Source organism: Melanotaenia boesemani, chromosome 13 (genome assembly GCF_017639745.1).
Source record: "Melanotaenia boesemani isolate fMelBoe1 chromosome 13, fMelBoe1.pri, whole genome shotgun sequence".
In the NCBI taxonomy this organism is placed as follows: Eukaryota; Metazoa; Chordata; class Actinopteri; order Atheriniformes; family Melanotaeniidae; genus Melanotaenia; species Melanotaenia boesemani.
Genome location: NC_055694.1, coordinates 22,276,848 through 22,291,388, shown reverse-complemented (window position 1 = coordinate 22,291,388; position 14,541 = coordinate 22,276,848). Strand labels below are relative to the sequence as shown.

At 37.2% G+C, this 14,541-nt stretch overlaps 1 protein-coding gene across 5 annotated transcripts in view; it reads left to right on the top strand.

Annotated features, from left to right (window-relative positions):
* The window catches only part of LOC121651426 (helicase ARIP4-like), a 66,717-nt gene that overhangs the window by 18,345 nt on the left and 33,831 nt on the right, over positions 1 to 14,541 (top strand). Inside the window, exon 1 of one of the 5 annotated variants that reach the window (XM_042003635.1) lies at positions 9,929 to 10,133. The exons of 3 other annotated variants lie outside the window; for them this stretch is intronic. In XM_042003635.1, coding sequence (XP_041859569.1) covers positions 10,130 to 10,133 — 4 coding nt within the window. In that variant the 5' untranslated portion in view covers positions 9,929 to 10,129. Of the gene's footprint in view, positions 1 to 9,928; positions 10,134 to 11,805; positions 12,080 to 14,541 lie in introns of those variants that run through there. One more of the 5 variants, XM_042003633.1, reaches the window with a different exon arrangement.

Sequence of the window (14,541 nt, the reverse complement as noted above, 5' to 3'; positions counted from 1 at the left end):
AGCTGAAAACCCATTCTTGTCTTTGTTATGTTGAGGTTTCTATTTGTATATTATTTATGTATGTCGTGCTGATTGATAAATACAAAGCCTTAAAGTCGTCTTAGTTTAGAAAATATATTGAAGCAGATCAAATGTGCAATTTGGAGCTTGTCATCTTGTTATGGGGTGTTAGGATAGAATATTTTTGGAGAAAAACACACATTTACATCATTATTTTCTCTTTACAAGTCTATTTTGCTCCTGTGACATCACCCCCTGCAGTCTCTTACGTCTGTCCCATGGTTGTCATAACAACTGTCACAAGTTGCCTCCTTTAGGTTCAATATCCCCATTTCTGCCTTTCTGTGTCCTGTTGTCTACAATTTTTTACTTTTTCTGTATTTAGTTTTTTTTCTTCTCACTTTAACAGAACTACCTTCATCCCACCCATCTGACAGGATTTTTATTATTAGTCTCAATTCATTGTCTTTTAGGTTGGCACAGACCTTACATAAAAATATTTGTATCATCTTATGCATTTTGTGTGCGTGTGTGTGTGTGCGTGTGTGTGTGCGCGCGTGTGCGTGTGTGTGTGTGTGCGTGCGTGTGCATTAGCGGCCAACATTCAGTTCTGGAGTCAGTCTCCCGCCATCTTTTGATGTCCTGCAAGTTTTGGGTTTTCCTGCTGCAGCACACCTGAATCAGATTACTAGATCACCATACTTGAGCAGCACTTGACAGCGAGCTCTTAAAGAGAGCCATTTATTTTGAATCAGGTGTGTTTGAGCTGGGAAACATTTAAACTTGTAGAACTGTGGCCCTCTAGGACCAGAGATGGACACCCCTGTTCTAAGCTACAGTATATAGTGAAAAGAAAAATAAGTAGAGTAATGTAGTGTTGGAGACTTTTTTTTTTATTTTTTAATCATGTAAGTTCATTTTGCCAAAGTATAACGGAAGTTCTATTAGCGTCATACATGATATACTGTTATTCTGTTACAAACACATTCAAAAGTGATTCATTCTGTATTATTTTATGTAATACAGTATTTTTGCATTTGTTGTTCTTAATGCGCTGAGTGGCATGAGGTACACGGAGCGAAGCTTTTTATATATTTTTAGTACCAGAGAAGGTCAGGTCAGTTTTGAAGTTGAATACTTAGTTATCTGTCAGACAGTTTGGGGTTGTCATGGTGATCACATGCACTGAATCAAACACTTGGTCATGTATGTATGTACCAAAAGGTTTGTATAGACGGGTAAGATGAGACTTAGAGAGAAGCTGCACCAGACAGATGTGTAACATAAGATGACTTTCTCTTTTCTCTTTTCATTGAGGGAAGTAATAGAAGAAATACCAAGTCAGTAGCAGAGTTTGGAGTCAACTACATTTTTTTTTTTTTCCCATTTTTAGTTAATTTTAGTTAAATTTCATTCAGTGTTTTGAAAATCCTGGATTATTTTCTGGATTTTAGAGGCATTGCTGTGTGGCAATTCCAAATATAAAAAATGAGACCTCCTAAATGGCTGATACAGTCATACAGTCAGAAAAAATAGAGCAAGATTGTGCTGTGTGAAAACAGCAGGCAATCCTCTGAAGAAAAACGTACAGTTTCAACTGTATCACTCCGCCTCCTCTCCAATAAAGTAGTAGCACAATATAGTCCGAACAAATGTGAAACTTACTTTAACCCAAAATAAAAAATGATCTCACCTTACAATAGTAACGTGCTGTCAGTGAAAAAAGTTACGCCTCTAGTAACTGTTCATTTTAACTCTGTTTATTCCAGCACTGGTTACTTTTTGTGTTGCATATAGGCGATACATACAAAAATCAATGAATTATCAGAGTTAAGAGATTTTTAACTGAACCTCCAGAGCAATCACTCCCAACAGAAAACACAAGCAGACCCTTTAAAAAGTATAAGGATATATTCACAAGCTAAGACTGGAAGGCTCACATTGACCCTCAATGTGTGCATTAAGAAGTGAGGCCATTTTTCACAATGACAGTGAGAACAGACCAATCTTGATGCTGCAGTAATACTGGGTCAGGTGTGTGTATGTTTTCACTTTGTGCATCTCAGGGTTTCTGGTGCATTTGTGAGTGTGAAGGAAGAAACTGGGATGTGTTATTAGTTCAGTACAGTTCAGATGGGCCTATTATGAGGTTTAGTCACATCTTTGACCGTGCACGTATACATACACGACTCCAGAGAGTAGGAGAATAATAGTCTGTTAATTAGCCTGTTGCTCCCCTGCCTGTGTGTAGGCGTCGCTAAGCAGAGCACACTTGTGTTCAAGCTGAAGAAAAACAACTAAACATGTTTCCTCCCACAAATGTTACTGACACCCCGTGGTTTCATCAGCGATATGATGCATCACCTTGGACGTTTTTTGTCAGAAGTGGAGAATATCCTTGCGCAAGCTATTCATGTATCTCTCAGTTCCAACACTGAGGTAGAAAAACAAAGGTAGCGATGACAAACGGCTTAATTGTTCCAACGCATTTTCTCTTCAGCCTTTTGCAAAGCACTCAAAAAGTATCAAATTGATTTGGCCTAATTTAATTTAATTTTAATATTGTTGGGATCAATGTACAAGGCATATGCATTAAGATGTCATTTAACAATTTGAATATATTTAAGATCATGCATATGTTTCAATTAAGCTAGCTCTCCCTGTTTTCATGTAAACCCACACACAAGAATGCACATAACGTCCTTAGTTAAATTTAGTGTTGCACGCGACTGTTTTAAAGCTAATTGTTTAATTTTACTAGAATACAAGAAGTTTTACTTAACTTATAATAGGAACTGAATACGTTTACTGAACATGCTTCACACTGACCAGCACAAAAACTCATGGGACTGTTGTTTGAATTAAGATTATTAAGTTGATGTGTTTTCCCAAGTTTGTGTGGATGAGCATAGCATCACAGGTAAACTAGCAACAAGCAGCTGTGATAAAGGCTACTTTCACACTGCAGGTCTTAATGCTCAAGTCCCATTTTTTAATTGAAATCCAATAATATTTATTTATTTTTAATTTTTTGTATGGTTGTTCATATTATCATTTCAATGCAGCCTCGTCCCACTGAAGTGTGAACGGTTTGTGGCCCTGAAGTAACGGTGTGCGTAGCATTTACAGATGTAATACATGCTTCACGTCTCTTTATCAATTTGGAAGTACTTGCCCTTTCTGAACTGATAAAATGATGCCCAATTGATGAATGAAAAAGGAGAGCACTAATATCATTTTTGATATTCTTAATTTTTTGTGTCCTTGAAATTTTAATGGCCTTTCGTGGAGCAGACCAGCACGTTAACACATGCTAACTGTAAATACACCCCTGTTCTGCCCCTCATTGTATTACTTTGCTTAATTTGTTCATATATTTAAAGTGCTGGTGTTGTGTTCTTGTCACTTTCATTTACAAAAAAAAAAAATAAAGAAAAAGAAGAGACAACAACACAGTAAATATTGTTAAAAGCAGAATTGTGCCATTTGTCTGATTTCTGTGACGTCAAAGTCGGATGAAATGCGGCGTGACCTTTCAGACTGTGGTCACTTCCACACAGAGCAGAAAGTGGCCTGGGTCGGATTTAAAAACAACTGGATTTGCGCTGTTCAGACTGTCATTAAAAAATCCAATATGAGTCACGTATGGGCAAAAAAAAAAAATCAGAATTGAGCTGCAGTGTGACTGGAGCCCAAGACTCCAGCAGTGATTCAAAACCTCCATCCAACATTCATTTATAAAGTTGTGCTTTAAGTGTTAAAGAAAAATGCTTTTTTCTAGTAAAAGCATTGCAACAAATGCCAAAAGCTTCTTCTCAATGCCTAAAGTTGATGTTTTATTTCAGCTCTCAGCTATTGAAAATCAAAGGCACTGTCATAAGAATATTTTTGAGTCAGTTTATTTCTGTGTCAGCTAAAATCAAAGTGAGTTTAAGATCTTTCTAAAGCTGTTGCATTGCTCCATTTTAACCCATTAAGGCCTGACCCATGAAAAAATGGTAAGAAAAGTCCAATTTTTTTAAATATGAGGTCTTTATTTGGCCCTTTAACAAAATGTAACAAAAGAATTTACATTTTTTGGGGAGGGATATCTACCATTTATTACCATGTGACACATTAAAAATATTATAATGTGGTTTTCTGCTTCTGGGTATCTATTAGGGAACAGAAGACAAGTATCAGATTGTGTTAGATTCTGAGCAAAGTTTATACCATAAATTGAAGCAAAATGTCTCCGAAACTGTATGTAACATACACGTCACGTCGGGCTCCTATAGGTCAAAGATACTGATATGAATTCTTTTGTTTTTTTTCTTTTTGTTTTGTTTTAAAGCCTTAAAGGGAGAGAAAAAAACTTGCATAAACCATTTACTGCTTTTACATAAACATGTTTTTTTTTATTCACAAAATAATTAATTAGACTAGGACTAAATTCATTCTTTGGTGAGTAAAATAAGTAAAAAAAAATGACCCAGATTAAATTCTTGAACATCTTCCTTTGCCAACATTGTTTAGTTTGCTCAAGGAACATCATGACACACTTTGTAACATCACCAGTTTGTGTGTGTGTGCGCGTGTGTCTGTTGGTGTGTGTTTGTGACCTGATTAGAGACGGCTCAGAGTGAAGTGTGGGAGGTGATACAGTAACACCAGCTGGTCTACATACTGACTCACCAGCATGTCAGATCATTCTGCTTGTGTGTCTGTGTATGTGTGTGACAAAAACGGATTTTTTTGTGTGCGTGCGTGCGTGCACAGTATTGTGATCAGGTGACAGGTTGACTGATGGTTATTTTCAATTACTCATCAGCAAACCACCTGCCTTCAAGGCCTTGAATCATGTTTTCTGTTCTGAGCCCAGCTTAAATTTTTGTTTCTCATTCTGACGCCGCTGACATTGATTTACACTCTGATGGTGAACGTCTCTTTTTAGCAGCAGTCAGAAATGAAGAATCCTTGACAGGAGTCTGTGGTGGGCTGAAGAGGTTTCATTATCCAGGTTTCCATCGCTGCTTTTAATTTGCATTAATAAGATATGAATAAGAAAAAGTTCAATTAAATTACAAAAAACTTGTTCCATTTTCTTGCAGATTTCTTTGTTTTGTTTTGTTTCTCCTTCAGGTACAGCTAAACAGCATTGGTTTGCTCGTTGGGAGCAGCATCAGAAATTAGACTGACAACACTGCCACTAAAAACAGGCCCTGCAACTGAGTCAAAGTCAGTTTTGCAGGTTTTTTATTGTTTTTTAATCAGTCAAAGAATTTGTAAGGGCATGTTCTGACACTGCCGGGGCTTGACAGTGAGGGATAAGCTAAATTATTTTAAAAAATAGCATTTATAGTCCCCAAAAATAGCTACAGTTTGTGATGTGGTTTTCATGCTTTCAGATTGAACAGATGCCAAAACCAGATTAATGAGGAGCCATCGTAAGACGCAGAAAGCAATCTGAGAGGCAGAAAATAAGCAGAGAGCCCTTGCATCCATCTCTTACTTTGCAGATCACACACACATATTTCAACCACAGCGAGCACCTCCTCTTCTCGTTGCTCTGCAAATTGAATGGTTGTGTTAACGCAGGTTCAGTCACATGTGCACTACCTCTTACTAAAAACTATTATATTTTTTGTGAATTTAAAGGCAAATTTGATTTGTGTTTAAAATAAAAGTAATTTAAATGAATGGAAATGGAAGTCAGGTCATTTAACATGAACAATATTATGACTGAATGGAAACAGTAACAGAAGGTGCTGCTAAGAGCTTATTGTTAGGTTAAGTGTTCAGTAAAACTCTCGCACTTGACAATGTTTAATGTTTAGCTTTGATGGCCAGATCTGCTATTTGCAACATTTTTCTTTAAGTAACTGGCAGCTTGTTTGTTTGTCAGTGCTTAGCTTAAACAAGGTTTAAAACTAATTTACTTCTTCAATCAAACGTCAGTGTCTTTAACCTTGTACAGTTTCAACATGTTCCAAACAAGATGGCGTGTGTGATCACATCTAAATATGGGCAGAGAGTGCACAGTCATTGGCCATCACACAGTTTCCTCAGTCTGTCTTGAATATCTCTGACTCCACATATTCGTAGTCTTAATGCAGTGTATATAGGAACAAAGTCAAAAAGGTCTCTTCAAAGCTGTTCAGGTTGGAACTTTCAAAAATGAATAAAGATGAAGCCAGATCATTTCAATCCCCCCTATACTTTTACATCCTTTACAACAGATCCTTGATCTGTTGCTTCATAAAGTGTAAAGATTATTCAATTGTTTCTTAAGACACAAAGATTTTTAGGTGAACCATTCACCATGTGAAAGTGACATTGAATCCCTAAACTTATGTTTTTAACTTTTAAATCTTGCATTATTTTCACTTGTATCCTATGAAGGCAATAAGTGACTATAGACAGGAAAAGTATATTTCATAGCAGCATTACAGAACATTCTGCAGTCATTTTGTGGTTGGTTCTTTCACACATTAGATCCTTTATGGATATAAATGTATATACACAGAGCAGCACATCAGATCAACCTTTCGCCTTAAAGGGATGGTGGAAAATAAGAGAACTTGGCTTATCACCCCCAAAAATATTAATTGTGAATTGTTTAAAGTCTGTAAAAGGTCAGTATATATTGGTTTTTAGTTGTATATTTTGCATACATCGTGTGTAAAATCAAAATTAAGTGTTCCACATGAAATGGTTATAAGTTAAAAGGAGTGAAAATGGAGTTCAGCAGACAGGGAGTTTAGCTTTTTAATTTTCTGGTTTCCTCTGTGAGACTGAGTGGCCTATCAGTGTTTTGTGGTGTGGAGCAAAGTTTCCATTATAAAATTATAGATTCTGCTGTGAGATCAAATTACATCACTTGTACTTCCTTAAAACTTTACTTGAAGTTTTTGCTTTTAACTCTTGTGAGATTTCCTTGAAATAAAATTATGTATATGTTCTTTTGTTGTGGTCTTATACTTGCAGGATACTTTAAAATATTTTAACTGCTGTGATGAAAAAACAAGATAATTGCATGTTTAGCTTCTTTGCTCTGAGGGCTACATCAGATTACTACTTCCAGAGGACAAACCTGTAACTATGACTACATGAAGGGCTTACAGTACATCATGCATGCTGCATTGGACCACAGTAACTGATAATCATGTTTTTTTCTCTGATAATCAAACACGTTTATTGGTCTTGACTGGATAGTGGGCATCAGCCTGTAGACAGCAGGGTTGACAATGAGCTGCCAGCAGGTTTTGCACACATTAAAATCAATCTCTTCTCTTTTTGTTGTTCGGTGTAGAGCCTCCATGTAAGACCTTAACACATGTTTTTGTACAGCACGAATTAGTTATGTCCATTCATTTCACCCCAACCAAAGCAAACTCAGTCAAAATAAAGTACATGCAACTGGTTGTGTTTCCACTGAGCTGATTAAAAAACCCACATCTTAGTCAGATTTGTTTGATGCAGGACTGAATGCCAATAAACACTTTCACACTACACTCAAAAGTTGGATAAAAGCTAACTTTAGACTTTTTTTCACCTATACCTTTTTGGCTAGCTTATTTTATCCTCAAAGTATTCCTAATTACAGCAGTAATTTTTAAATATAGATTAAATCAGCACACAATTTAGGATTCAGCAGCAGTCCACTTAATTAGCTATTTTAAATGGTTTTATGTAATGGTATCTTCACACTCGGTTATTGGTAAGTGATTTTATGTCCACAAGTACGCAGTATGCAGCATCATTCTTAGGTAAATGCTGACTCATGTTCTGTCTGCTAAGTGCTGCAGTGAAAACCACAGCTGGATAAGATGAGATGGATAGGACTCTGGGGTTTCAAAATTAATTTATTTGCAGAAAAAAATCTTGATTCAGTGAATATTAATTTAATTAATCATAAAAATAACATTTTCTTTTTTAAAACTATGGGAATGTTAACTTGTGAGGTAACATTTACATCAATGATTGTCCTGGCAAGTGAAAGGAAATACTTTTCCTGGAGACGGTACAGTTGCACTGGCATAAATGTAAATACTACAGCAATTTTTCTAAAGAAAAGAAAGATTTTAAGGGATTTTTTAAATGGCTGTAAGCCATGCCTTGAGCAGAGAGAGGGGGGACAAAGACATGACCCTGTGAGGGAAATGTGTTTCGTAACAGGTGCAGCATAAAAAATAATTATTATATAATTATAAAATAATTATTTGTTAAATGTCTGTTTACCTGAGAGCATTTTCTGTGTATTAAGCCTTTTGACTTGTCGGTTTTATGATATAGTTCTTGTACTTTATATCAAGTAAATGATGACTATCCTTCAATCTCAGATCAGTCGCAGCATAAAAATGTAGTTAATATGGCTCAACGTCCATCTCCTGCTCTGTCTGTCACTCTCCGTCTCTGTCTCTATTGGTCAATCTAGGTTATGTAAACAGTGAAATTTGACCTCCTCTTCCCTACAGGAGGCGTGGCTAGATAGCAGAACTGTGGTAGTATGGCAAAGGTGACTCTTCATGTGTGTCTGTGTGAGCAAATTCACATGTTACCAGGCAGGCTTAGTGTCATGTTGCTGCTGTCACCGCCTCCTATCCTCCCCCACCTCCCTATTTCTTACTCTGCTGCCCCTCCCCCAGGCTTTCCAGCGATGTAGGTTAGTGTGTGTAGTCATGTGAGTCAGGGCTCTGACCTTCCATCCCCCCTGTGTGCATGAGTAAAGTGATCTGTGAATGCCAATGCGGGTTTAAAAGGGTCTTTGGGTTCACAGTAATGTTTTCAATGAGCTCCTTTCCTCACTAACACCAATTTTTCAGATTTTTTTTTCTTTTTTTAAATGCTTAATTGTTGCATCTGTTCTGTTTTTTTTTTTTTTTTGTCCTTTTAAATACAGTCTCATCTACTGTCTCCTATACCATCCTTTTTCTCCTTCTCCTTCTTTCCTTTTTCCTTTGCCTCTTTTTCATCTTAAATTTCTCACTTCCTTACAGCTTGTCAGATCTGTTAGTGCTCTTTCTTTATATTTTCATCTCTAGCCACTTAACTCATCCTCATTTGTCCCAGAATTGTAGGTATATATTGTTTTTGCATTAAGGTTTTACTGAAATTTTATGTTTGTGGTTGCTGTTATGTTAATAGTGTGCAATGCTGTCCTCTGCAGCTAAATGTGAATTTTAAAGTACCTGTCCTGACCAGAAAGTAGTACCGCGTAATATTGTTCACCTCTGACTTCTTTTAGCTGTTTATTTCAATTATCTACACATTATTTCTTGTCATTTTTTAGACTCCCCCCAGCCATAATTCTCCTCCATCACCCCCTTCTTATCCATGTTGCTTGCCTCCCTCCTGTTCAGAGCTCAATCATAGGGAGGCTTAAATGGTTTTGTAATCATGTGTATATAACACATTTTCTGTGTCCCGTTCTTATTAATTTTCATCCTCACATTTTCTCTGATCACCCTTAACGATTTCATTTAATTTTTAGTGCCAGTCATTTGATAATTTTACCTTATTTAGTAAGACATACAGTTAAATGTCCACAGATGGGGAAAAAGGATAGCTTTAATTAAGTAACAGTGTTTTTTATATATATATAATTTTATTATTTTTTTTTACAAATCCACTCTTTCTCTTTTTCCTCTCACCCTCCCTTCCTTCATCTTCCTCTTCCGCTGTCCATCTTGTCCCAGTTGAACCCCATTACCTCTGTTACCTAAGGCAGCTTCTCTGAAGTGGGCGTGGTTTGTTGACATCATACTGGTTCCTGTGTCAGTTTGCAGAGGGGGAGGGGAGGAAAAGAAAATGGGAGGAGGAGGTGGACAGGAAAAGCAGCACAACTTGTGGCGGAGTAGCTCCAACACACGACATGCTGAGGCTGGTTTCAACGACTCATTGTTTTGTAATTGTCCCAGTGGCCCTCTGTCCTCACTACAGTGCCGTTTTAACTGCGAGACGAGACTACATGTTTGGAGACTCACATACACACTTTCACATACTTGGTTCAGTTAGGGAACAGTAAGGAAATGTTAGTTGTGTAGAAGAAGGAAAACACCCCATCTGGACTAATATTCCTTTAGTGAGAGTAATAGGAGGCATGGATCTCTCAACAGAGTAGGAGGATAAAAACTTTCAGCCACATGATATGGGTGAGTAGCTCTTTTTTTTTTTTTTTTTTTTTTTTTTGACTGACTTGACGTGTATGTCAGCTTTTTTTTTGGCTCAGTGACCATTTTTTCCTCCTCAAAACCAAACAATTCATTCCACTCCAAGTACAGATTCTGGCTTTTTTTCCCTTCTTATTTCTTTATTTTTATCAGGATATGCAAACACAAGGGGGGGCTCTATCATACTGACCTACATGTGGTTATAGTGGCACGTCTTTAGCCGGGCCATGGTAGAGCAGAGCTCAGAGCTTTCATAAGGCATATTATGAAATAGAGGCAAGAGTCGTCCTTTTTCTCCTTTAAAAAATGATGTCTCACTTCACAGGAGCTTTGTATTTCTTATGACCTGTGATACTTCTTAGATAAAAAATTTCAGTGAGTAGACTAACTTAAGTATTTCTTTCATTCCTCAGTAGTTTTTACAAATCAAAGTAGCTTTTATTTATGGTGTAATGAGCCATTTAATCCAGGGTAAAGTTTTCATAACAGTGTTCCTTCAGGTCTGGATAAAACTGTTACATTGATTTGAAAAACCACAGACATCAAACCGATCTGCTTTAGACACACTGTACTCCCTAGGAATGAATATCAAGTTGGCACTTGCCAGTGTTAAACAATATTTATGTCAACAACAAATGCAAGTAGACGAAAAGAGTTTACCTTGTGAGACCTAGGGCTCTGGGAGCTTAAAGTTTTTGTAATAAACTAACCTCCCCATTTCATGACTCTTTTCTCATATTAAGTTGTCCTATAATGTCACAGTAAAGTCAGAGGTTTTCTTTACTCAGCAGGTTTCGGTCATTGGACTGTTCATATTTTAAACTTTTTACACCTTATGTTTACAGCCATTTTATTACTCTCTTCAAAAAAAATGTATATATATTAGGAAACAAGGCATTTAAAATGCAATGCTTGTGTAGCAAAAGCCTTATAACTGTATTGTATAAGTTTATCTTTCCTACATGCAAAAGGCTTTTGTGTCTATTGTGGTATGTGAGTTTATTTAAGGTCACTTACTTAGCATTTCTGGTGACCTTGACCCAGATTTTGACAGCTGGTTTCTCTTTGGTCCTCGTGCTCCCATGACCAAATTGACTGGTGTCTGAAATGGTTGCATTCACGTGCACAGCACACAGATTCATTCATTCCAGAGAAAGAAAATACCAGTGAGAAGGTGGTGTTTTTGTGTAAAAGGACATCTTTCAACCCATTGTACATGTTTGACATCGCATTTCTCTCACCACAAGTATGGTTTTTGCTCTCATCTATTTTTTGTGTAATCTTTTAATCTATTGAGAAGTGGTTGTGTGTACTTCAATGTAAATTAATGCCATCTGATCTTGAGAAGACAAGAAGTTTCGTTGACTGGCTTGAAGCTGAATGCTGTTACTGACTAAAAAATACTTTAAAGGCTTGAGTGTGGGTGCCTGCTTCCGTACATGCTCTGTGGTCCTGCATGTGTTTATGGGGGAGTGTTCTCTCTCTCTCTCTCTCTCTCTCTCTCTCTCTCTCGCTCTCTTTTTTTTTTTATTTGGAAGTGTGGAGGGCTGCTGGATGATCACACCCTGATGTATGAGTACCCCCTCAGCAGGGCCCCAGCTCCAGCATGAAGGGTTATGTAAGTTTTCATCTGCCAACCCTCCTGCCTGCCTCTGCTTCACATTCACATTGTTACTGAGTAGAGAGAAGCTCACAGAGTGGTCTGTCAGTTGCCAGTGAGTCAGGCAATCACCGAGGCAGTTGATTAAAGCCCAGCCGAGTATAAAATAAGACTGAGAGGAAGCAGAAACAAACCTCTTCCTTATCTCTAAGTTTTCTACCACTTCAAAGAAAAAGCGACTTTGAGTGTTAAAAGGAGGCAGAGGAGACCAGCTCTCCCTTTTTCTTGGTAACCATGCTGCTTCTGGATGAATCAGAGTCATTCACAGGTAGGTAACATTATTACCTTGATCCTTAGCTCAGTTGGTGAAGGAAAATGGGAAGACAGTTTATGAGCAATACAAATATACTAGTTTATCTGAGGAGATAATGATCATTGCTCCTCTGCTGCAGTGGTTCTTCCTTACTGCATCCTGATTGCAGAGAAGCAGAAGGAGTCAAACCCAAGAACAAGATAAATAAAGGGGTTGGGGGGGGGGGCATACTTTATTAAAGTATCGTGACAACCTACGTGGACGGGTGTTTAACCTCAGAAGTTTGGAGAAGGTGCAGCAATGATTGTCCAATGCTTGTTAAGTTACTTAACGTGGTTGTGTAACATTCGATCCATACTCTTTCCAGCGTGGATGCGCCATCTGTCTTTTCTGTCTGTTATATCTTTCTGGTGTCATCATATTTTCATGCTTTCTGTCACTGCTGTCCATTCCTGCTCTGTTTGTTTGATTTTTTATTTTATTTTTATTTTTTTGCTTTTCTAGCTCTCCCTACATCCTTTTGCCGGTCTCTGTCACTCGTGTCCACAGCCTCTCTGTAATGTTGTCGTCTCAGTCCCGCTCTTCCATTGGCTGTTCAGACTGTTACCTAAACCAGTGTCTGTATCTGATTGGTGGATGCGGGAAGGATTAGGCCATGCTGGAAGTGTGAGCATGTGGGGGAAGGAAAACATATGGTTCAATAGAGCAGTAGGTAAGGGGGGTAAACGCGTGAGGCAACAGGCAAGCACAGTGCCCCACAGTAGTAGTTATGAATGAGTAAATGAATGTGGATGTATGAAAGGGTTTTTAATTAACAGTGTCCGTAATTTCTACATCAATTCTGCATCTACAGCTAATTAAGCTTATAAAAAAGTAGTTAAATCTTCTTTTTTCTCAATACATTATCATATTTTGTAAGCTTTTAACATCATGGCATATTTACAGAAAAATAAATAAAATAAAAAGATATGTATGTGTACAAGTTGCCTTGTTATATAAAACACCAGCAACTGATGCCAAGTCATCTCACTGGTTGTGGACAGGAGGGATAGGAATCGGCTCAAAGCCAGCAGCATAAATCAAGACAAGTGTGACAATGTAACAGTAGAGCAGTTAACCACAGCAGTCAGTAAAGAGAAGACATGATTATTTGAGAGGATCCATTTGTGAGATAAAATAAAACTCTCCTGAAAAGGAGCTGTGACTTAGACAGAACTTATATTAAACAAGCATTAAAGAGGGCGGCAAGATGTTTAGAAAAAAATCTGCACAACTCTTTTACATTTAGAAAAAAAAGAGATAAAATATTAATAGATATTCAACATTATGGACAAAAAAACATTTAAATCAAAGAGGCGCTTTAACAAGGAAAATTTTTTTGGGTATTTCCTATTTCTACATGAATGTCCATAAGAATCTAAAATGCCTTAAAATATATTTATTTTTTCTTTTTTTTTAAGTTTTTCAGTTTTGTATACTAACCCCTGATTTTCTTATATTTTATGTCCAGTATGTTTCATATCCTTTGCTGAATACCATCCATCCATTCTCTATAACTAGTTACAGTGCGAGAGGCAGGATACAGTCTGGACAGGCCACCAGTCCATCACTGTCAACTCACAATCACACTTAGGGAGGAGTTAGAGGAGAAATAACTTAACATGGATGTTTATAGACTGCCGGAGTAAGTCAGAGTACCTGGAGAGAGCCCGCACCTGCACAAGGTTTGAACCAGGAACCTGCTTGCTGTGAAGAGATGGTATTAAACACTGCGCGACTGTGCAGTCTTACTTTTAACAATTTATTTGCGTACCTTTCAAAAATGATTTTTTATTTGTCCTTGTGGCTTTTTTTTAAATGTTGTGTTAGATTTATTTTGTTCCTGCCAGTCACATTTTTTCCCCAGATTGTAGAGTTTTCTCCCACAGATGGATCCTTCTAGATAATCATGTCTCTCTCTGCTGATGGGCTTTTTTTTTTTCTTACAGCCTAAATGCATTTGTCCTGATGTCTCTGCACCCTTGAGTGCCATTATTCTTCATGTTATTCCTCAGTTCAGTCATGCACCATAGTTGCTATTATTAAAGTTATACAGCTGATCAATTATTGAAACAATATGTTGAATTTATAGACCTCACATAGAGCCATAGGTCTAGTTTACCAAAGCATTTTTCCATAAACCATTCAGTGTGTAATAAAGATTTTTTTTGTTGTTGTTTGTTTTTTGGTAATCTTGCATCATCTTGTGGTATAAACTTGGTTTTAGGTTCAGACTTTTAAAGGTTACATTTGTTTGATGTTGTTTCTGTACTATTTGGTATGAAATTATAAGTAAAAATAAGTTTTTGAGTTTTAACCTTTCTTCAGAGGGCAAGAGTTATTGACTTTTTGTAGCATTCTCTTCAATTCAGAAAGGTAAATAAAATTGAATTTCTGTGTAAGTTGCTTGTCAGAGGTCTGACTTGTTGAAATGGGCT